Below are 24,075 nucleotides of genomic sequence, written 5' to 3' on the forward strand. Positions count from 1 at the left end.
ATCATTCCCACTCCCCATAAAGGTGAAAGGCGACCCAGCTGCTCGCACTCAGCCCTGCTCACTTTCCACACTCTTGGTTGGTGTCTGTTGCCTTTAATACATACAGCCTTTCCCTGAACACTAAGGATGAACCTAGAGAGGCAGGCAGGCAGGCCAAGGGCCAGATGAGGAAAGAAAGCTCCGTAACACTGCTCAACAGTGGTTGCAGAGGATGCAGGATAAGGTGCCGCAGGTGACTCACACTGGTCTATCACAAAATAGCGGCTGACGGTAGTGATGCTGTAGAGGAGGTGGCTGGGAAAGCCCTCATCATCAGGATCCACCGCCGTGATGTTTGCCACGATGGTTCCTGGAACCACTTCCTCCGGGATGGAGTACACTCTCCTTGGACTGAAACGAGAATACTGCAGATGTGGCTAATTTGCAGGGGCAGGGGAGGCTGCAGACTGGGCGGTAGGTATTTTGGTGTGTGCTAAATATAGCACTGCCTTACTTGAGTTGCATTGCCATGCAGAGAGCGCACAGCAGCTGAAAGGAGGGGTGACTGGTGTCTGTATTTCCAAACATCACATCCTTGTGGATGCAAAGAATGCCACGCTGTTGCTGCAGCAATTTAGATAGCATGGCCACCGCCTGCCTGCCTGCCTGCCTGCCTGCCTGATGCCTTTCCTATCATTAACATCCTCTTGGCTAAAGACATACATCATCTATCTGGTCAGCATCTCTCCTCCCAGTTTCTGTTCTACAGGCATCTAGATTCCTTTAAAGAGCCTGCCTGGAGCTGATGTTCAGAACATCAGGTTTCTTAACTTATGCCTGACTCCCAACCTATGGGTGATGCTCTGTAGTGTCTATTCTACTATCTTTGGTCTTTGTTTCTTCTTCTTTTTTTTTTGCCTGAGGATACCACATTTGCACATGGAACCTAGGCATCATCATGAGGTCAGCTCTCTAAGCTCCCTGCAGTCAGCAACTCACCAATGTTTCCAAGAGGCGCTGCATGGAGCTCCAAGTACCCAGCTTACCTACCTTTCTTGGACCTCCATGCTTTTATAAAAGACCAGTAGTGAGATCATTCCAGATGGGTACAGTCATCTTTAATTACTCTGTTTCCTAAGGTGCCATTTTCCCATTCAGTCCCTCCCTGAAGGAAGGCGGTCTTCATCTCTGCTCTAAATGGCATCTTCATGTTGGGGGCTCAGAGCACATTGCTTTCCCTGCCTCACCACGGCCACCCCAGTGGTGAGAGGGCCAGAGAAAGCAGACACAAGAGAGAGCTTCAGGTTGGACTCGAGAGAAGCAGGGACCATCTGTAGCCAGGCCCTTATCCTACCTATCCCATGGGCCCTGCCCTGAATCCTGGGACATCCAGGGGAGCAGGCAAGCTCTCAATTCAGCATCCAGTGTAACCCCAACTGCGTGCCTTTGAATCATGGTTGTTGTGGGGTGGGGGTGGGGGCTTGTAACTAAACAGCCTGAGCAAAATGAGGTGGTGTCTTGTCCTTTCTAGAGTGCAGGCTCCTGGGGACACCATTCACGAACGCTGAAGCAAAGCTGATGCAGAGTCTAAAAGGTCCATCTCAAAATCACTAGAGAGAACCAAGGAATCTGAAGCTGCCCTCTGGGTAGCTGCTTCCTTTCTCTGCTAAACTGCTAACTGCTGCATTTCAGAAGACTTAGTACAAAGCAGACTAGTGCCCAGAGGACAACGTATTTTTTTTTTTCTTTCTGCCATCCTATCAGTTTTGCTTTTCTACCTGGGCTGTGGGGAGTATTCCCGGCTGTCTGACTGTCAGCTCCACAGCTATCACCTTCTTACACTTTTCGGAAGAATCCGCAGAGATGTGCGGGCCAGTGCCTCAGCCTGGGTCTGAACTGATATATCACAACCATTTCTCAACCTACCGGTGCGTATTTCTAGGCCATCACATTTGTAGAGATGCCCCAGGCTCTCTGGAACCCAGCCCAGCACCAGGCTCTGATGGAAATATCCTGGGGGAAGATTACTTGCTTCTGTAGTTGCTGTGCCACAGCTGCTCTGGAACTCGTGTACATGACCAGAAACTTTTCAGCTGCAGCTTGTTTGCAAAGCACCATGATGCTAGCCTGGGGATAAGACGGGGCTTAATACCTCCCAGTCTTAAAGCATGTTTGCTTTTGTATGTGCTTGCATGTTCTTATGTGTGCAGGCACTCACGTCAATGGAGGCCAGAGAACATCCTTGGGTGCCATTGCTCAGGGTTGCCCACCCGTTCTTTTTTGAGGCAGTGATTTTCACCAAGTAGACTTGGCTACTTGGCCCGTGAGCTCCAGGTTTGTCTGTCTCTGTCTTCCCAGCACTGGGATTTGTGAGTATGCAAGCATACACAGCTTTTTCACATGAGCTCTGGGGATGCAGAGCAGCAAGCACTTTACCTACTGAGCCTGCTTGCCGGCCATCTTGAAGCTCCTTTGCAAGCATTTCATACCTTGCTCTTGTGCTTGTGGCTTTTCAAGTATTTTCATTTTATTTATATGTCTCTGTGTGAACATGTGGATACAGGGGCCTGAGAAGGCTAAAAAAGAATGTTGGATCCCCCGGGCTGAAGTTGTAAGCTGCTGTGAGCTGCCCCATGTAGGTGCTGGGCATTGAAAACCTGAACTCCAGTGCTTCATAAGAGCAACAAGCACTCTTAGCTGCTGTGCCAGCTTCCCAGGTCTAGTTTTACTTTTAATTCACAAAAAAATAACTGTATCTTGCCTTTGGGTTTGATAGAGTAGCTTGCGCTGTGTTTGTTCACAGCCACTAACACTGCTGACCCATGGCACAAGATGGTGCTGTTTCCATGACTGGGGCCTCTGCCCAGTCACTGCAACACACTCGGGCTGCTTAGCCGGTCATCTGCTGGCTCTAAATTCCACCTTATCTTCCCGAATCCCGGTGTGCAGCAGGCCAGGGTCTTCCTTTGGGCCTGGGATGCAGCCAGGTCCACCCTCTCTCCCTCACCTCTGCTGTATGTAGACGCAGCAGACACAGCCATGTGTCTTTCTGGATCCACCAAGCCAAGAAGAAATTTTGGTATACCAGCGGCCTTATGACACCATTATGGAGACACCAGGACAGGCTTGAACATTCTGTTAACATGGGGTATTTCCTTGAACAGGTGCCTGCCCTGCATTTATCTTCTGTGTGTGCTTCACAATGACCCCGTGCTCAGCCCTGACCCTTCTCTCCACCAATTCCACAGTCCCATGGTAAATGTGAATGAGTGTGTGTGTGTGGGGGGGGGTGTCAGGAGGTGTGGGAAGCGAAGGGGAATGTGGAGCTGAGAGGCATAAGGGACACTGGAGATTGCTCCCCATCTCTCGTCTAGGCCCGCACCAAGCACATGTGTCTGTTTGGTCACGAGGCTGTCTACGAAGGCCTGTGAGCTGTGTCCTGCACACGCCCAGGCCTACCTGGTAAAGCGTGGGACCTCATCGTTGACGTTGACGATAGTCACCTGGAGTGCCGTGGAAGCTTCGAGATCCCCGCTGTCTCTCACTCCCACAACGAGGTAGAAGCTGTCCGGGACAAAGTCCAAACGAGAGAAACAAGCTTTGCTGACACCACCACAAAGAGGAAGGAAGAACACAGTGGCAGCAGTGAGGCGAGCTGCCCCTGTCCAGCCACCTGCTTCTTCAAAGGTCAGGCGTGGCCGCCTTCCCTCTCTGGCCACGAGGCTCACTCCCTCGTTTCTCAGTCTGGGGTTTTTCTTCATGGTTACTACCTCCCTGGACAGACAGCCACTTTTGCCAGCCAAGTCGTGGTCTCTGCCTTTACAATGTCCTTGCAATGGGCCTGTTCCACCCTACAGGAAATGAGGCTCCCATTTCATTCATTCATTCATTCGTAGTGCTGGCTGAGGAAGCCTCCCGTATGCAAAGTAAGCACTGACCTACACGCCGTCCTCAATAACCACTATGACTCTCTTGATTGGTATAGAGCCAGGAGCAGCATGTGGCTTTTCCAAGGCCTATGGCTTCCACCTCAAAGCCTGATCTCTCTTCCGAGTCTTTCTTGTCACCCTTGCTGCCTTTGGATGCCCTTGGGGCGGTGCTACCCTCTCTGCTCCCGAACCCCAACTCTGGACCTGCCCTCCACCACTACACCATGCTCTGCTGCTTCACCTGTGTGTCCTGTGGGGTTTCCAGCCTGCTGAAGCCAAGCTCCTAGCCATACCCCAGGTTGCCCAGGGACCCCACACCCTGTTTGCATCCAGTTAGCCTCCTTTTCTTGAGTTTTCGATAGCCAGCCTTCAGGGAAGGTCACTGAGAAGGTTACCTCTTGTGTCCTGCTTCAAAGTCCAGTTCTGTGGTGGAGAAGAGGGTGCCATTAGCAGACAGTCTGAAGTTCATCGAGGGAGAAATGAGGAAGTACTGTAAAACAAGGGCCAGTTAGGATTAGGTCAGCCCACGCTCAGCTGCGTTCTCTCATGTCCTGTCTGGCACTCTTGGTATGTACAACACTTTGAATGATTTAGGAAGATGTCAGGATAAGCAGTTCTGAGACTTCGTGGTTGCTGAGGAGAAAGGTCTTTAGATGTGGTTGGTCTGAAAGCCTGGCCGGTACTGCTGAGTACTCTCTAATGATCTGTTCCAGCTACTGAAAATTTACGAAAGGGCTCCTGCCTGCTGCTGGCTCTAGCCTCCCTCTTCATGCCCCTGTCGTCTTCCTGCTGTTTACCCTGGCTCTAACACTGTGAGGCGACTTTAACTAACACTGCCTAAACACACCTAAATCGTATTAGATATTAGGACCACACTGGCATAAATGAGATCTTTTATAGTAGTAGTCTTCCCACAACTTTGGGTAGCTGTGGGTTTTTGTTGTCCTTGACAGCAGTGCCCAGTGCCACTCTCTTGACAGTTGCCTGTCACACCCATGAAATCTGATAGAAATACAGAGGCCCATGCATAGAACCCACTAAGCTCCAGACCACAGGGCCACCATGTCCGTGCTCCTCTTCAGGAGCTTAAGATGGCTTCCTTGTCTAGGGTATGGACTCAAGGAAGCAGGAGAATGGGACTAGGGAGCCACGGGGGAGGGGCGGGGTTAAGAGTGGGGTCAAGGTATATCTAAACCTTGGAAATCTTGTCCTGAGATCAGCAGGAGTAGGACCGCTGCCCCCATACAGGTCTCTACATCCAGGTGCACATAATCCTGGGCCTCCACCTTTGCCCCTCTGGAGGAGGTCATATAGCCTGGTATCCAGGTTAAACTTCCTCTCCCATTATAAGGTCATGTCCAGCAGCACCTGGAATTCTTCCTTGTGCAAATGACACATCCCCAGCACCCTGGCCCCAGCCAATAATGCACACTCACCCCAAAAGCCCCTACTCCATCCCCCAAAGGTTTAAGTAACCTTCGTTCCCCCCAATTAAACAAGGTGTTTCACTGAACCCTGTCTCCCGAGGGTCTGTTCTCATTGTGCTCACAGGGCCTCCCTCCAGTCCCCCAGGACGTCCACTGGTCATGGCTGAGTGGAGAAGCAGCGTCTGAATTCAGGGCAAGGGCTTGCGTCAGAAGGGCTGGGGGTACGTGTTCAGAATCTTCCCTTGCCTGTTCCTTACAGAGAATACCAATGGCTCCACTCCTTTCTTTTGGGAAAACTGAATGAGAAGATTGGCTGTTAAGTATGAAGGGCGGCAAGAACACAGTTTATATCCCTTTATGCAAAGGGCTCTGAGGTCAGAAGGTTTCATTACTTATGGCTAAAATGAGAGGTGATCTATCCCCTAGGTCTTAGATGGGTGAGTCCAGTAATCAGTGAAGGGTTTGAAACCAGAACTACAGGCCCCAAAGACTAGGATCACAGGAACACTGCCAAGGTCTCCAACCAGTGATGTGTGTACGGGCACTCGGGAGTTCCTAGGATCAAAGAGAGTGGCCAGAAAATAGATTAAAGGCCTCCTCTGGGTACAATATAGTCTTTAAACCATATTTGAGAAGTATTTACTTTCTTTTTATTATATAATGATATCTTTCTTGTTGTAATGAACATACTTTTACACAAAAATTGGAGAAGGCAGGAAAATATTAAAAAGTCACTAGCTGAAACCCATGTGTGAAATCTCATCATTTTGATGGATTACTTCCTGTTATTTCTATGCAAATACACACAGTCCAAGATCTCAAGATGATGTACTAATCGAATGGAAATATTGTATTCTTTTCATTTCTATCTTGAACATTTCCTTATAGCCCTGTGTCTCCTCAGAGCCCTCCCTGCTTGGCTTCTAAGAGCAGAAGAGATAGTGTGTTTAGGATGAGCCCAGAGGCTCAGTCCGTAATTCTGACTGTCCAGCCTAGTTAGCTAATGACAGCACAGCATTTTAAACACGAGGCTTATTCAACAACATCTTCTCGGTGTTCATTTAAAAGGAGACAGTTGGGAAATGCCAGGAAGCAATCTTCTGTGCCCTTCCCTCAGGACCATAAACCCTCTCCATCATAGATGCATCTCTGCAGACCCCCACCATCTCTCTGGTTTTTTGTTTTGTTTTTGCCTGAGCAGCAACAGGTTGGCTGTAAGCTGCCCACATGCAGAGCACGTGTCTCTGGGTTGAGTCTTCCCTGTAAGGCTACCTCACATAACAGTAAGCAGAAGCTCTTGATGGGTGTGATGGCAGAACTAGGCTTTAGAGACCCGCGAGGACACTTACTACCATGCATCAGAATCAGAATCTTTCTGTGTTTTGTAAAAGCCAGGGACACAAATCTATGTATTCAGTTCTAAGCAGTGGGGATTTTGGCATGCAGAGATGGTGAATAAGCTCCCCCTCTGAAGGTGTATGCTGAACTGAGGGAACAGAGTGATCCAAGTGAGGGACGACAAGAGGGATCAACAGAAACAACGACAGGAACCAAGACCTCTTAGACATATTTTGGATATAAAAGTCACAAATTGGGATAGTAAATTATGTATGTGATTCTGGAGACAAACCTTAGATTTGACGCCTGGTCCCACCATTTCTAGCTCTGTGCGTTTGTGTAGGATAATGACAACAGAGCCTACCTATGGAGGAACCTACAACATGCTTGCCTTAGTCACTGTTCTATTGCTGTGAAGAGACACCAGGGCCACAGCAACTCATATAAAAGAAAGCATTCACTGGGAGGTAGCTCACAGTTCCTGAGGCTTAGTCCATTATCATTGTGGCAAAGAACACAGCAACAGAAGGCAGGCATGGCTTTGGAGTTGTTGAGAGCTATATCTTAGAGAGGGTAAAGGGCCTAGTATGAGCTTTTGAAATCTTAAAGCCCATTCCCAGTAGCACACTTCCTCCAATAGGACCACACCTCCTAATCCTTTTAATCCTTTTAAACATTTCTACTCCCTGGTGACTCAGCATTCAAGTATAAGAGCCTGTGGGAGCCGTTTCTTACTCAAACCACCACAGTGCTTGGCAGTGCTTGGAACAGGCTGGGTGGTAGCTTCTACCGTTCAGCTAAAATGCAGGGTCCTGTCATGAGGATGTAGCTCAGAGGTAAAGCTTTTGCCTCACATATACAAGGCTCTGAGTTCAATCCCTGTCCCTACAGCATCTTCAAAACTAGAATAAGGTCCTGAAGGGAAAGGCATGCTTTTTGTTTCCATGATCGCCGTGTTTAACAGAAGCTGCTCCACACAGGAGCTCATTTAGGTCTTTGTTAAATATTCAGTGGTAGGGTTTCCTTCCTTCTAATTTCTCACTGATGAGAGTACAACATTCCCACCACTGAAGAATCATAAAACAAGCAAGAGTATGGCACTGTGTGTCCGTCACCCCAGCACTCACAAGGCAGAGCTGGGAGCATCAGAGTCCAGGTCAGCCTGCATTTCAAAGTGAGAGCCTGTCTCCAAAGCCAACCACAGCAGAATTTAAAAAAAAATCTTAAAACAACAACAAAAATACCATGCTAACCATTTCGTTGAAGTGTAGTAATGCTGCATGTGGCTGTGAATTCGTGAGTGTAGCCTACAGTCCCAACAACTGCTGCGGAAAAGACAAAGAGTCAAGGAACCAGCAGCTGATAGAATTGGCCTTGGTGAACAAAAACTGGGGTCATGAGAGCATTTTCTTCTTAATTTCTGCTATGCTGATTTCCTAAAACCTTGATAATCTTTACACGTATGTATGTCCATATGTATGTATGTATGTATGTATGTATGTATGATTAGTGCTAGGCTAATTCTCTTTTCCTTCAGTCCCCATGCTTTGTTCATGGGCATGCAGCTTTGTGTTCAGAAAGCAGATAATATCTGTAGACTAGAAATATTGTGTCATGTGGCCCCTTGCCAGCGACTCAATAAGGCTTTCTGCAAAACCTGGCATTCTCGCCTCCTTTTTAAAGGCTTGTTTAATCAAAGCTCTCCCTTGATATTCATTCTTGGAAAACAGAAATTAAATAGAATGAAAAGCAACTGCAGCCCCTCTCTGCCCCAGTCCTGGCTGAGAAAAGTCCTGAGTAATCAGATCAATTCAGCTAACAAATGCTTGCTAGGCAAGCTCTCTGCTTTCCTCTGGGACTATCCCTTCCAGCCTCCCATGGTTCTGTTTGTAGGCTCCTGGTTGCCCTTCATCATAAAAGCTTCCTTTTGGAAGACACAACGCCTATCCTTTCTGCGCTAGTCATGCTGCGGTATGCTTCTGGTGTAACCAGAGGGAAGGTGAGGTGGCCCAGTTTCCAAAAATGTCAGCTCCCTGGCAGCCAGCAACCCCCTGGGCTCCTTGCTACAGCGTGGCAGCAGCTGGCGAGATCACTGGGTGCCTTTCTCAGCCATCCTGGCTGTTAGACCTTCAGCACAAAAATCAACATGGATTCAGCCTTGTCTCCTAGGAACAGAGCAACCACGCCACACTGAGCCAGTTTCCAGAGGGAAGCATGAATCCTCGTTCTCTCAAGTCCATGGAGGAAGAATGACACTTCAAGATGCTGAATTCAGGACCCCCCTGAAGGGACACTAGGCCACTGGAGCAGGTGGCTCTGGCAGGCCTTGCCATTCTCCCTCATTCCCTCCGCCTTGCTAAAAACCATTAGAGTGCATTCCTAAAGTCAGCCACCAAGGTCCACTCCCTCGTTTGGCTCCTCCTGAGGCTGACTACCAAGGTCCAGTTATTAACGTATTCAAGTCTAGCAATCAAAAGCCCCTATTTGGTTCCTTACCTAATTAACATGGCCAATTAAAATTAAACACCTCATCCCAACATGAGGTTTCCCTTTTCTCTTTATAAACTACAATTTGCCTAAGGGCCACGTCTCTCTCCTCTCTCTCCTTTGCCCCATTCCGCTCTGAGACAAATACCCCTTCCTCTTCTCCCTTATTCCCTTTCCCTTCCCCTTCATCCCTGCTGTCTTTAGCTCTTATTCCATGCCCTCTGTCCCTCTTGGGCAAATAAGTCTCCTTTGCGCTCAGAACTTGCTCTTGGAGGTCTCAAGCCAATACTGTCCCTTAGAACAAGGGACAGTATTACACCCTTACACCCCCAGAAGAACAACACACCGGACAGGATCTTCCAATCGGCTTGTCGGGTTAGAAATACAATGCCATGTGTCAGTTAGATTTCTCAGTTTCAGCTGAATACTTTGAAACAAACAAACACCCATCAAATTCCTCCTTCTCTTTTCTTATATGCTACCCCCATACCAGCTCCAGGATGGCAGGTTGGGGAAAGAAGGAAGAAAGCCTTGACTGAAAAAGAAACCCACTAATATAAAGCTAACCCATGGCAGCCCACACTGGCTTCTGTCTGTGTGGAAGAGCTAAGTGGCTATGGCAGGCACTTAAATGTTCTTTAGAGACGTTGACAAATTTGTGTATTGGGAGTTGTGTAGCTGCTGCTTATTTGTTTTTTGAGACAGCATTTCACTTATTCCAGGCTGGCCTCCCTTCGCTATATAACGAGTTTTATGGCATCCTAAGGATTGAACCCAGACTTCTGCGCCCATTAAGGGGGCACTCTAACAACTGAGTGCCTAATATCTGATTTACTGTAACAACCGATGTACTAATATCCCTGCCCCTTCTCTTGGAGGAATGCCACAAGGAGTCTGGAGTCCTGTCTCTGTGATCCATGCTCTGCCAGTCTGAAGGGCAGCAATCTCCATTGACCTGAGCATTCCCCAGAAGGCATGGGCAGCCATCAGCAGCTGTGGGTCTAGGGGTGAAATCACCCAGGCCTGAGGGCTTTCCCTCCTGAGCCTCACATGAAGACCTCAGGTAGCATGCCTTTTGCTATGACTTCAAGGGCTGACTTCAGAGTTCACAGCAGGACATATTACAGGGGGTGAGAGACCAAAAGATAAATTAGCACCTATTAAGACCTAAAGTAGGTACCGTAAAGAAGTTTAGTAATGCCCTGAGGGGAAGAGCCACCTCACTGCATTCTTTCCCCACCCACTAGAGATACAGTTGCTAGGAAACTGGACCATCCTCCTAGAGAGGGACACCTGGTCATTAATGGTCTGGGAACCTTCCTACAGCCAATCAATTCAAAATGTAGCATTTTGACCAATAGATGCTTGCCAGGCAGGAATTGCCCCTGCCTTGGGCATGCTGGGAGGGACCGGAATCTATATATCACCCAACTAACCTGGGCGCAGCGCGCTCAGCTCCCACCGCTTCGGCGGTGGGTGTTGTGGGCCCAACCTGCAGCTTGTAATTTACAATAAAAAGACCCTCATGTGTTTTGCAACGGAGTCGATTCCTGTAGATCTTTTGGGGGTTTGCAAACTGGGTATAACAGGGGCACGTGGTGGGAAAGCTATCAGGAAGGAAAGAATGGGGAATTGTGGCTGTGTAGGGTAAAAGGGCTGAGCCCAGTTCCGACTTTGAAAACTTACCTAAACCATCCAATGTCTGAGCACAAATTCCCACCAATCCCTGAGCTTGGCTTAAAATCCTCCCAACCCCCACCCTGAAAATCTCCATCTTAGAAAACTCCTCCTCCAAGAAGCCCTTTGTAAGCTTGTCTTCTGCTCAGTTTTCTTATGCATCTCGCCTGAGCAGAGGCAGCCATCCTCTTGTTGTCTCTTGCGATAAAACTCTTGTGTGAGGTTTCTTGTGCCGTGTGACTCAGTGGCAGTCCTTGGCTCCTGACTGCCAGGATACCTTTCCTTTCAGAGCTATAACATGAGGACTGGGGACACCTTTCCCCTCAGAGCTGCAAGACCTCCACTGTGGAAGCCTTTCCCCTCAGAACAGAACTGCCAGAATCAGGTAGAAAGACCTGGGTACCCGTTGCAGTTACCAAAGAGCCTTAGGTACTCGGAAGGAAACAGCTGGGAAAGCTCTCTCCAGAAGCTAGATAGTGGTGCAGGCCTGAGATGTGTGACAAAACTTTCCCTGGGCAGAAGCAACACACTTTTGCTCACCCCAGGTAGGGATCCCCTGACACACCAAAGCAGGGTACTGCTGAAGTTCAGCTTGGTGAACCGATGAGCTCTGTTGGGGTTACTTACAGCAATATGGGTGAACAGACAGCCGTATCACCAAAGCCCACCCAGCACGGGTGACAGCTCGCAAAGCTGGGACCCTGGAGCACACTGCACAGCCTACAGGCAGCTCAACATGTTGGAGAGCATCCTTTCCAGGTGCCTCAGTTGCTCTAATCCTCTTCCAGGCAGCCTGGCTGGTTTCTGCTTCTTCCAGGGAGCTGGTCTGGTCTAAGTCCTCTTTGCAGCTTACCTGACACTAACTCTCAGCTTTTATTGCTTACCCTGGCAAAGAGGGACCTACAGAATCTGCTCAGTTTCAGGGATTTCCTGGAGCTATTTTGGGTCATTTACCTTCCTGCTTAAGGAGCTTGCTGCACGATAAAATGTTTCAATTTCTGAGGAAACTATTACACCAAAGTTTATAATCCCAGCATCCAAAAGGTTGAGGCAGGAGAAATAAGATTTAGGAGACCAGCCTAGGCTACACATCAAGACCCTGTCTAAAAAAGGCTGTGGCTGTACCTCAGTGATAGAACACTTGCAGGGGCGGAGGAGGCCAAAGGGGAAAGGGAGGAATCTTTGAGCACCAGTGTGATGGCTTAGCACACAGCAGGTGATGGTACTTGCCACACGGCAAAGACGCCTTGTGATCTGGGTTCCATCCCAAGGGTTGAAGGAAAGAACCAGTTCCTCAGAGCTGTTCTTTGACCTCCGCTTACATATTCCCCACACTCCAATAGTTAAATGAATAACTATGCCATCTATCCATGGCCTTTATTGGTCTATTCAGCATAGAGGACTTCGGGGAAGAACTGCCGACTGGGCTCCCCTCAGAGCCACAGATATAAGGGAGAATGTCCTGTTGCTCTACCAGCAGTGAGGCCATTGCTCTTTTAATTTAATCCTTTGTCTGCCCTGGCGAAGACAAAGCACACTTCATTTCATGCAAAAGGTCTTCCTTAATGGAAAGGTCTGAGGAAGCCCTTTAATCGAGGGGCTGTGCAATACATCACTTTGCCTCCAGCTGCAAAACCTATTAGTATCCCCAGAGTCTCCAAGGAGGCTCTGCGTAGCCAAGGGGCCATTGGCAATGAGAGGGATGGAGGCAGGGTGGGCGTGCAAGCCGCCTTCAGCAGGTGGAAAATTACTGAGTGGGTTCCAGAAGAAAGCCAGAGCCTGAGCATTCTCAAGGAGTGTATCTTTCCATTTGTGGGCAGCCTCCGGATCCCAGCTCCACCTGCACCCTCATCAGGACAAAGAAGGAACCCCAGGGGATGTAACCATGTCAAGATGCAAGCCTGAGCACCCACAGCACCTCTCAGCCCATGTGCATGCCACCGCTGAGCACCTGAAATGTGGCTGGTTTAACGAGGGACAGGTCTGCAGAAAGGAACTGACATGAGACCATCCTTCAAAAGAGTTTTTAGGAAAGATTTTAACCAGTGTGTGTGTGTGTGTGTGTGTGTGTGTGTGTGTGTGTGTGTGTATGTGTGTGTGTGTGTGTGTGTGTGTGTGTGTGTGTGTATGTGTGTGTGTGTGTGTGTGTGTGTGTGTATGTGTGTGTGTGTGTAGCATCACACCATAGGCAATATGGTGAGGCCTTGAAGGAGAAGAAGCCTTCCCTTCAAATTCCAAAGAATAGCTTCCTTAGGAGAGACAAGTGCCATGCTTAGCATGACAGGGACCCTGAAGACCCTTCAGATCTTCAGAACAAAGGGGGCTTTCTGATTCCATAGGTTTTTAGGGAGTGGTGGGAAGTTCCACAGCTTGTAGCTTAGCCTGCATCCCAGGAGGCGGGTACTAGTTCAGGCTGCTCAGCAGAGGGGTGGGAGGGGCTGGGCTGAGTCACTGCAGGCGCCTGTCAGCTTTTTCTCCTAAGGGAAAGACTGCATGGCTGTGTGACCTGATTTCTGGGATGGGCAGAGAAGAAGCTAGAGCATCTGTGAGCTGACAACAATTAATGCTGCCTGGTTTCTTGTACTCTTAATGCGGCCATTAAAACATTCAAAAGGACATCTGCAAACATTCGTCTCTGGTTGCCTGGGTACAGCAATGGGCAAGGGCGGTGGCGACAACATGCAACTGCATGCTCACTAGGTTTCTTCAAAACAAAATCCGATAAAGGGGCAAAGGCTGTGGCTTCTGGAAGCCTATTTTACATGGTCTGTGATATGATGCCACTTCCTTAAACTGCGTAAGAGCCGGTGGGATGCTTTTTCATCGACAGGGTCAGGGTTCATCGTGTGTGCTAGATCTTTCTGGAACTTACCCTTCATTTGGGGAGGAGGGTATACCTTATGGAGCCCATCAGCTGAGGGAACAGGCACAGACCAAGCCCAGGTGGCTTCAGTATGTGTGCCCATGAGTCTGTTCTCGCTCAGCTCAGCGGGTCTGAGCGTAGTCCCACAAAGCAATCTGAAGTCTGCCTGCTGATTCAGCATTTGCCTGCTGAGCGCAGGAATCTGCATTCTTGAGGCAGCCTCATCTGTTCTCAGCACATGCCAAACATGAGACGCCTTCGGAAACCAGTGTCTCAGCCTTTCTGCTCAAACAGCTGTCCACTGGGCAGACTTCCCTCTACATCTACATCCCTACAACCCTAAACTCTCAGGAACTTGAGCAGTCGGGACACCCGTGAGTGTTTAAAGTTCCCTGGAGGTTGCAATTTCAAGCCAAAGGTGAGGAGCATGGACCTGGTCAGTGGAGCATTAACTGTATCCTTTCTGCTTTGAACAGCCAACTATGTCTCTTGGTACCCCTGGTGCCCAGAAACAAGCACCTAAGTATGAAGGCCAGGGAGAACGTGGTACTGTCCAAACCACGTTTCTCTTTTCTCTAGACTTTGATCATTCTAGACAGTTAGCTGTTCATAGAGCTATTTGGTCCCACACATGAGTTAAACACATTAGAGCTTTCTCTGACAAGCCAGGAGCATCTTTCCGTAAACAGTCCCACAGTCTGTACCTGCTCTAGGCTTACAGTTTCCTCCAAACCACGTTGACAGAGCTGCACGGTTTAGAGGGAGGTGTCCCGGCACACTGGTCCCTTCCAGGGGACAACTGCACCTGAGGTGGGTTCCGGAAGGAGTGGAACCTCATGCCAGCTGTATAACTTGAAGATGTACTAAAATAGAGACTTAAAATAGACATCTGGCTAGGTACAGTAAAGCGTACCCATAATCCCAGCACTTGGGAGCCTGGCGTAGGGGGATTGCAAGTTTGAGGCCAGCCTGGGCTAGGCTACCCTGTCTGAAAACATGAAAACACCAAAAATAGAGAAAGAGGCAGGTGTGGGCGGCACACGCCTTTAATCCCATCACCGGGAAGGTATTGCTGGGTGGATTTTTGTGAGTTTGAGGTGAGTCACATGGTGACTCCCAGGACAGCAAGGGCTATGTAAAGAAACCCTGTCTCAAAAAACCTGTATGTGGGGGGGGGGGCGGTGTATGTGTCTGTGTGTACACATAAGAAATGAAGTGCTGCTTTCAAAATGCTGCTCTTCACCTGGACCCTGTGGTAGTTTGAATGAGAAGGAGAAGTGTCCCCCCAGCCTTAGGAATCTGAACACTTAGCGGTGATGTTTGGGGAGGGTCAGAGGGTGCACATCACCGGGGGTGGGCTTCGAGGGCGAAAAGCCTCGCCTGCTTCCGGTTTGCTGTCTACTTTGTGCTTGGGATTTAAGGTGTGTGCCACCAGGGTTGCAGCAGGCCCACGCCTCCCAGCCACGATGGCTCTTGTTATTCTTCTGGAACCGTAGGCCAAAATAAACTCTTACTTAAGTGTCTTTGGTCATTTTTTTTTTTTTTTTTTTTTTTTGGTAGGGAGAGAGACAGTTTCTCTGTGTAGCCTTGACTGTCTTGGAACTGACTCACTCTGTAGCAGGCTGGCCTCAGACTCAGAGATCTGCCCGCCTCTGCCTTCCCAGGGCTGGGACTAAAGGCGTGTGCCACTACAGTGAAGCTGTTAGTATTTTCTCACAGTAACAGAAAAGTAACTAATAGAGACCCCAGCGTAACTTATCCACACTTTGCAGTCAGTATCCGGCTGAGTGGTCGTCGTCTGATGCATGCACATCACTCAGAACACAGTGACACAAACATAGCACTTTGGCAACCGAGAAACGAAGAAACAGGAAGGTCCCGCTCACCTTGTCTCCACCTCCCTCCCTATAGCAGTTCATCACAAGACCCTCGGGGCCTCGCGCTTTATACACGGAGGCCTCGAGGAATCTGAAGAGATAGACCTCACTAAGGTACACCTGCTTTGTTGTTGGTTTTGTCAAATTATAATTTTATACAGTGTCTATTTTTTTCATGGAACCTGAGTATAAAAACACTCACTCACTCATTTACCAAGTGAGGCCAGCACTCACGAGGGCAGAGGCCTCCCTGTGAGTTCCAGGCAAGCCTGGCAGAGTCCAGTACAGCCAAGGCTACACAGAGACACCCTGTCTCCAAAACAAAACAAGACAACGACAACACAAAAACCCACACAATCTAGGGCTGGAGAGATGGCTCAGTGGGTGGAATACTCGGTATACAAACATGAGGACTTGGGTTCAGATTCTGGCACTCACTAAAGAACCAGATGAGCTTAAGGGTGTCTGTGATCATTACACTGTGGGGGATGGGACACAGCAGCATCCCTGGGCTTGCTGGCCTCTGCCCAGCATGATTCAGTAAGAATCTGACTGAAAAGAATAAAGTCAAAGTAAAGGGTCTTCCTCTGCCTTTTTTGAGCATTGGCCTCCTTGAGCACACACACACAAACGCATGCACACATGCACATATACACACTAATTTATCTCCTATCCTCTGATGTGGTTATATTTTCTGTTATATTTGCCCTCCATAGCAAGCATGCTCTGAGTAAATGCTCATTTAAAACCCTTATTGTTTGTTCTGTAACAGTTTGCTCAGAGATTGAAATATTCTACCGTGCAGGGAATCTCCTTAGACAGGAAGGTAGACAACTCAAAACAGCTTCAGGAAGTTTCTGAAACAGACCAGATTCCCTGCCAGAGTAAACAATAGAGCTGAAAAGAAGACTTGAACCAGTGGCCTGGAGGAGGGTTAGTCCAACTGAGGCTCCTGGAAAGGGCACTTTCTAACTTGTTGAGCTGAGCTCGGTCTATGCAGTGTGTCTCAGGTTCCCTGATTGTGAGTTGTCACCCATGCTGGGGTGGGCTGTGGTGATGCAGATGTCCTTGAGCCATTCCTACCGATGAAAGTAACCCCTCACTCATGCTCCTGTATCCCCAGTGGTATTTACTGCTTCACCCAGTTGGACTTTGGTGGTAGCTGTGCTTTGGTCTGCTGTGGGGTGAGGAAATGGGTATGTAGGGTCTTCCCAGGAAAAGTTGTTACACAGCATTGTCGCTTTCACCAGAGTGGACACCCACCCATTCCGAGTTCACTTCTTTATGCAAAAGCTGACTCTTGAACAAATGAAGGAATGGATGTTCTTGAACACAAGGACACTGTCTAAGAAAAATAGCTTTCTGTTGTAATGGAGATGCCTGCCCTATCATTCCAGCAGCTGTTTCAGCCCCTGTGGCTACCTATAGTCATCCTGGAGATTATTCCCCTGGATCACTTTTTCCTGTTAGAAAAACAATTGGTCCTGTTGAAGCTGCCAATCCACAGCAAACAGGAGAATCAGGCCTCTGGTGTTACCAGTAGCCTGACTGTCCAAATTTAGTCTCTAGACAGTAGGGTTGGCATCTGGGTACCCTGTTCCCTTGGTAAATGAGTGAAATTACCATCATGTTTTCCTCCAGGGTGATCCTTGGCAACTGCAGCGTAAGCTCAGCCTCAGAAAGGCAAGGAGAGGCACCTTTCCCAGGAATAGCTAAGAGGCTTTGCCTGGGATTGCTGGATCTAAAAACTCAGCTCCAAGAAGGAATCTGATTTCAAATAGGAGAAAGAGGAAATCTCAGCTGTGTCAGACTGGATCAGCCAGTCTGCACCAAAACTCCTGCTCTGCACCAAAACTCCTGAGGCTTAAAAAGAAAAATGTCTTGGCTACAAGTTTGACTCCATCTCTTAGAAGGTTAGTACCTGGTTTCGGGTGCGCTTTAGTGTTTATGTTTCTAATAGCATAGGTGGCTTTGTATCAGCTTGAAAGCAAATGCTGCCAGCCTGATCTGGCCTGGGCCAGGTGGCTTCACGGGCCGCCTCTCACTCGAGCAAGCCCTGCCTGTGTCAGGCACTCTCCTGCTTTCACTGTCACTCAGGCACAAGAGCTCAACAATGTTAGAGTTTATCCAAGATCACAGGGCACTATGTCCCCAGAGCCCGGACCAGAACTGCCGCCTAGGATGCTTACCCTGAGGGGTGTGTTCCGGCTTGTGTCTTCCTGGTCAAAGGCCTCCACCTGGTAAATGAATCCAGGGTTTTTTCTTTCTACTACATAGAGGTTTAAACCTGTTCCAAGCCAAAGGGGAATAAAAATGTCTTGTCAGATAGGGGGCTGTAACAGCAGGCCATCCAGATGCTACAGCTGAAGGGAACCAACGAGGCATGCTGTCATCATTGACAGAGAGAGTTGCAATGATGAGAGCCAGGGAAAGACCGCTTGAACCACATTGTTTGTGGAGATCTCTACAGTACACAGTACTGGCTGCATGTCTTCAGTTGGGAAGCCCCCGAGTGCCACCAGCACAAGCCTTTCACATTCAGATACATCTTCTTATGCTAACGTGACCCTGTGAAACACACGGGGTCCCAGCAGAAGGGCGTGTCTGTAATCAGTGGCCACACAGAGGGGCAGGGAAGAGTTGAAGGAATCTGAGGAGCTCCCAGAAGCTCAAGGAAGGGACTAAAACCCAATTCCAGTCTGCTACAGTGTTCCTGGTGATAAGAGCAGCAAGAAAGGACCCTTACTATCTGAAAAGAGGCCAAGGTCTTGAAAGGAACATTTCTTGTGGGTGCCATGCTGAACAGGCCACCCATTCCTTTCTTTGTCTTCATAACAGCCCCGTAAAAAAAGACCATGTTTTAATTATTTTGATAGTGTAATTAGGATTTTACAATGGAGGAGGAACTCTGTCAGAAAGGCTATAGAGTTCTCTCATCTGTTAAGTGATAGGGTCGGAATTCAGATCCAGCCTGAGGGTGCAGAGCTAACCTTGAACTTGGATGTGCTAGCCGCTAAAATAGGACACTAGAGATGGTTGGGGTGGGGGTAGGAGTTTGGTTTGAGAGGGTTGCTAAGTTTGGGAGGCCTTTTAGATGTCCAGGAGACATTGGATAAAATGGATGGCTGAGTGGTGAGTTCAGGGAGAGCCCTGGAGGAACAATGGACTTGAGATTGCCATTGTACAGAGAGTGAGCACAGCCAGGCGCTTGGCAAAATCTGATGAGAAGTGTCCCCAGGTTCCATCTTTGTTCTCTGTATTGTTTTAAGTGTTTCTCTCTCTCTCTCTCTCTCTCTCTCTCTCTCTCTCTCTCTCTCTCTTTCTCTCTCTCTCTCTCTGTGTGTGTGTGTGTATACATATCCCCACATGTGTGCATGGTGTGTGGGTGTGTGCATGCCATAGCATGCTCGTGAAGATCAGAGAACAGCTGTCTCCTTCCGCTTTTGTGTAGGTGCCAGGTACGGAACTTGGGTTGCCAGGCTCACATAGTGAGAGGTCTTCCCTACTGAGCCATTCCTCACCCTTATTTACATTTTGGGGGGATGTAGGGGGATTGGACCCATGGCCTTGTGCATGTGATACAACCATTCCACCACCAAGCTATACCCCTAGTTTTCCATTTCCTCATATTGTCCCTGCTGTCTCCCAGGCAGGTCCAGGGCACGTAATTCCCACAGAATACATGAGGGAGAACAGGACAGCTGGTCTGCGGATACAGAATATGGTGATAATCCTACAGTGGGCTGAGCCCAGGTTCCTCTGAAATGCTCCATTTCGAGGTGCCTGCATTCAGCATGCTTCTCAAGCCCGAGAGGGACAGAGAGAAGCACAGATGCGAGGCTCTAAAGGCTGCTGGGTGGCAGGACTGGGCATGCAGAGAGAAAGACGCTTCATTTTTCCCTGCTCGTTAAGCAGCTGCCTTTTCCGAGGAAGCAGCTGCTTGCTCGTTTACTTGGTGTGTGGCTCTGTCCCCCAGGGTCCTCCCTGATGCCACTGCCTGGGTTTGTCTCACCTTGCGCTAAGTTGCCTTGAAACTGCGGCGGTTCGTTCACATCTGTCACCTGAACAGTCAGGACCTGCAAGTCTGTGACGCCAACATCATCCTTAACATAAATCTGCAAATCAAATGATTTTGGTCCTGTTTCAAAATCCAGTTGTTCCTTCCCAGTGGTGACAACCTGAAACAAAATGCAAGATTCTCAGCATCCACATAAAAGGCTTGCTTTGCAGGCAAGCATTTCACAGGGCCCTTAGGAGCCCTGAGCACAATTCCTACAGGCTCAGGGACTTTGCTCTGGTTTAGTTATCCCTGAAAATGTTTGCGTTGAAATGGAATGACCAGTGTAACAGTACTGGCTGGTGTGAGCTGACCAGTAAGCGAGGTTGGTGGATGGTGAGTGTGCCATTCTCCTGAGTGAATCAATGCTTTATCTCAAGAGTAGGCTGTGAGAAACCCAGGCCACCTTCCCAGGCCTTCCTTGTTGCCCATCTTTTCCTTGCCCCCTCACCATGCTGCTGTTTTGGCCATTGCCCTTCTGCAGCTAGAAGGCCCTGGCCAGATTCCAGCACCTTGACATTGGACTTCCCAGAAACAGGAAGAATCACTTTTTTTTTCTTCATTAATTACCCAGTTCTGGCATGTTGCTATAGTATAGAAGTCCTCTCTTTGTTCTTTCTCTCTGCTCTTCATGTCTCCCTCTATTTTTTCTTCATTAGTGGGGCTTGCACCCAGAGCCTCACACATATTGGTTAAAGTGCTTTACCATTGCACTATAACCCTAGCAAAAGGGCTGGAGTCCTAGAGCCTCGGCTGCTTCTACACCAGGGAACGGGACACTCAGCATCATGTGGTAAAAGCCCTTGGCTCTGGTCCTCTTACTCTGCTGAACTTCTGTGTGACCTCAGGGGAGTTCCTGTCCCTTCTCCTTTTGTTCCCACGTGATTATAGCTCAGGAAGCCATCCCTGGTCTCCATGATCAGCTGATACTTTACAGCAGAGGTGAGGGTCAGGAGGGAGAACAGATTGCTGTAAGCTGTCTGTTTAGAGAGGGCTGCATGGAGGAGGTGGTGAGTATCAGGTTTGACTGTTTGAAATGTAGGCCGGTCACAAGGAGAGATGATAGCCACAGGTGAATGTGTGCAGTGGAGGGAGACAGGATGGATGAGGGTGGACAGGGGAACAAGGTGGTCTGGTGTCTGCAGAGAGCCTGTCTTTGTCTAAGCCTTTGTCTGGCCACTTACCCAGAGCTGGGCTCTTTATTCTGTCTGTGGAAGCTGAGGCATCATAGCATATCATAAGCGGAGGCCCTGAGCCAGACTGACTGACTTCAAAGATCAGTTTCCCATTAGGGAGCTATCCGGTGCCTCAGTTTCCCCATCTGTAACACGAAGATAAAAATGAATGAGCTGACTCAGGGTGTTGCTCAGGCATTAAGCACTCTCTGCAAGGGTGGATTTCAACCAGGGAGCAGAAACTGCGTGGGGAGCACACATCCACTTGAGCAGGCTCCTGTAGCGACAGTCCAGGGCCTCCTCACTTATACACCAGCTTCCTGCTCAGGCTCTAGTGCTCCCCTCATCCCCGGTTACATGGACCCTTCCACATCACCCTTGGGAACCAGCAGGGACACTCTACAGGAAGCAAGTAGAATTCTCACAAGTGTCCACATTTCCCATCTTAAAACCAAAGGAATTGTGCTGCTACCAGCACGAAGGAAAAACTGCCTGTTCTCACCAGCGTTTATCCAGTGTTTCTGGGTCTGCCTCCTGCCAAGTCTTTTTTATTATTTTATTTGTCACAACAACTGTAGGTTGGTGTGTCTTTCTCCATGTTATATAGGAAGCCTAAGTCAGGAAAGAGAGGGGAAGGGAAGGGAAAGAGCTCTCCTGAGGTACCAGATAAGAGTGAGGAGCTTCCAATTGGCTGCAGGCAATCTGGCTGTAGAATGCTGGGGTAAACAGTAAGTTGGGTTTTATGTATGTTGACTGAACAAAGCTGAGCAAATGTTGAGGCCCACAGTGCTCAGGACAGTTAACGGGAAAAGAGGAGTCAGACTAAGCCATGGGAGGATGAAAGAGAGGATGGCACTGACCTTCATAGGACCTTGGACAGTTCCTCAGCTGTTGGGGGGGGGGCACTTGCTGTCCTTCCCCTGCCTGGGTAATTAGGCTTTTTCCTTAGAGACACTAGTCCAGCAGAAAACCTCTGGCCATGACTAGCCTTATAGGGTTGAGGAGGGCCTCTGGAGGAAGTGGGATCTACTTGTGAACTAATAGCTCGATAAAGATGTTTAAAATAAAATAACGAGAACTCTAGAGTTAGCTGCCTTGGTTCCAGTCACAGCTCAGCTGCATGTTAGCCAGGCAAGATAGGGAAAAAACTCTGCAGTCTCTCTGTGCTGTGCTTCATTTTCCTCATCTGTGGCTAGAAGGCAATGTCGAAATGACAACCATTGTACCTGGAGGATTTCAAGAGCAGGAGTGTGAGAATCCTTTTCAGTGGTGTCCAGCACATAGAATGCACTCTAAGTGTGAGCAGTTGGCATGGCCTAGGGGGAACAGACTGGCAGCAGCTGCTAAAAGTAGGCCAGATGTCAAGAAGAGATAGGCCAGGCAGCTGGAACCAGCATGTGGGTCCTGGGAATGTCCATGGGTTGATGAGGTGAAGACTGGCTGAACCCCTCCTTGAGTGGAGAGAACTATGGCCTCTGGCCTCTAGCCTCAGGGCATGGCTTTTCCAAGGCAGCTGGAGGGCCCTGATCTTCCTACTTTTTTGAATCTTCCCTGGTGATGTAGAGAGTCCACTAGATTTAAGAATACAAGTATAAGCCGGGGCCAGTGGCACATGCCTGTCATCCCAGCACTCTGGGGTGCAGAGGAGGGCGTATCTCTGTGAGTTCAAGGCCAGCCTGGTCTACAAAGTGAGTCCAGGATAGCCAAGGCTACTACACAGAGAAACCCTGACTCAGAAAACAAAACAAAACAAAAGAATACCAGTGTGGACCTCACAAAAACAACCAAGTCTAGACCAGGCTGAGCCCACTGTGTCCCACAAGGACCCCAGGGACTCATGGCAGAGCTGGTTCTACTTTCAGGAGGCTGCAGACATGTTAAGTAAGGGAATTGAAGAGGAGAATACTGAAGGCCGGCAAGTCCAGACCCTGGCTCCTAAAGATGTCTTCAGGTTGACTCTCCCTCTGGGGAAGTGACTGCTTTGGCAAAGACTCAAATGACAAAGTAGACAGTTGAGCAACTGTGACATGACATGTGGATGTGAATTTTCGGGTCTGCATCTGAGAGGGGGTGTGCAGGTCGAGGGTCTAGATGCTGAGACTTTTGCTTGGAGATGTGGGTGCATCTTTCATATTAAATATGGTTGATCTTTCAGACTGCCCCCCCCCCCACAATCACAGAGCCACAGCAGAGTAGACTCCCTAGATTCAAGATCACCAGGACCTGGGTTGTCAGATTCATCCTTTCCCTTCCAAAAAACAGGGTCAGCCAGTGCAAACACACACCCAGAATCCTGGGTGTTGAATGTTCAAGGGGATGGTGGAGATAGAGGGGGGGAAGGCGGCAGGGGCATTTAGCACAGGGGAAGAGGGTCCTGGGATTCCTTGGCAGAGTGGAATTTAAAGCAGTGACAGAGGGATGGATTCCTGTAATCCCATGCACATCTCCTTTGCAGACATGGGGGCATAAGGGAGAGGCCGCTTACCTCAAAGCTGGTCGCTGACAGTCGGTTTACCCTGAAGGCTTCCGTGAAGGGTCTTGGGTTGATTACCATGGGAAATCCAGGGATCACAGGTGACAATGACACTGATAAATTCACGGAAAACTCATGCACCAAAGTGGTAGGTGGAGAGTTCTCTGCCACCTTGCTAGTGGCTGGCAGGTGGACCAGGTGCAGTGCCTCTCCTCCTGTAGATTTAAACAGGCCAGGTGACAGGAACACAAAGCCCTTGGCTGGAAACAGACTTCGCTGCTTGGTCTGTGACTTCATTTCATGGCAACAAAGGGGACTGGTCATTCACCAAGACAGAATGCTTTCACTAAGCCCTTGGAAGTGAAACGTGGGGTCCTCTGGGAGCCAAAGAAACAACCAGCCATGAAATCTGCTGCTGCTGGGGAACAAAGACCCTGGTTCTCTCTGGCTCCCTGCTGCCCTCCTCCCTCCCAGCCTTGTTAAGAGCCAGAGAAAGAACCGCTCAAAGACCTTAGCATGCTAAAGACATCCTCTCCCTTGCAGGGGGCCCAGAAGATTCTGGAAGTTTATTTTCCTCCCTGAGGCAGTGTTGGATTCGTCTCAGTGAGGTCATCTGAGAATTGAGTGTGCACAACTAGAGAATTCCAGAATCATGGTGGATTTCCCCTCAGCCATTAGCAATGCCAAGGACAGTGAATGGGCTGTCGTTGGAGGCTGTTTTAGGGGCATCCTGTAGAGGATCAGGAAGTATTTCTTCTGTGGTTTGTCCTCATTTCACAAAGGAGAAAATGAG

General features: G+C 49.0%; 1 protein-coding gene across 2 annotated transcripts in view; it reads right to left on the minus strand.

The window, feature by feature from the left end:
• Positions 1 to 24,075, minus strand: part of Cdhr3 (cadherin related family member 3) — a 65,375-nt gene that overhangs the window by 35,703 nt on the left and 5,597 nt on the right. For both annotated transcript variants that reach the window (XM_060366894.1, XM_060366889.1), the window contains exons 2-7: positions 23,295 to 23,497; positions 19,590 to 19,755; positions 17,767 to 17,864; positions 4,304 to 4,398; positions 3,439 to 3,543; positions 242 to 390 (exon numbers count right to left, since the gene is read on the minus strand). In XM_060366894.1, coding sequence (XP_060222877.1) covers positions 242 to 390; positions 3,439 to 3,543; positions 4,304 to 4,398; positions 17,767 to 17,864; positions 19,590 to 19,755; positions 23,295 to 23,497 — 816 coding nt within the window. The remainder of the gene's footprint in view (positions 1 to 241; positions 391 to 3,438; positions 3,544 to 4,303; positions 4,399 to 17,766; positions 17,865 to 19,589; positions 19,756 to 23,294; positions 23,498 to 24,075) is intronic.

Source organism: Meriones unguiculatus, chromosome 1, assembly GCF_030254825.1.
Source record: "Meriones unguiculatus strain TT.TT164.6M chromosome 1, Bangor_MerUng_6.1, whole genome shotgun sequence".
NCBI lineage: Eukaryota > Metazoa > Chordata > Mammalia > Rodentia > Muridae > Meriones > Meriones unguiculatus.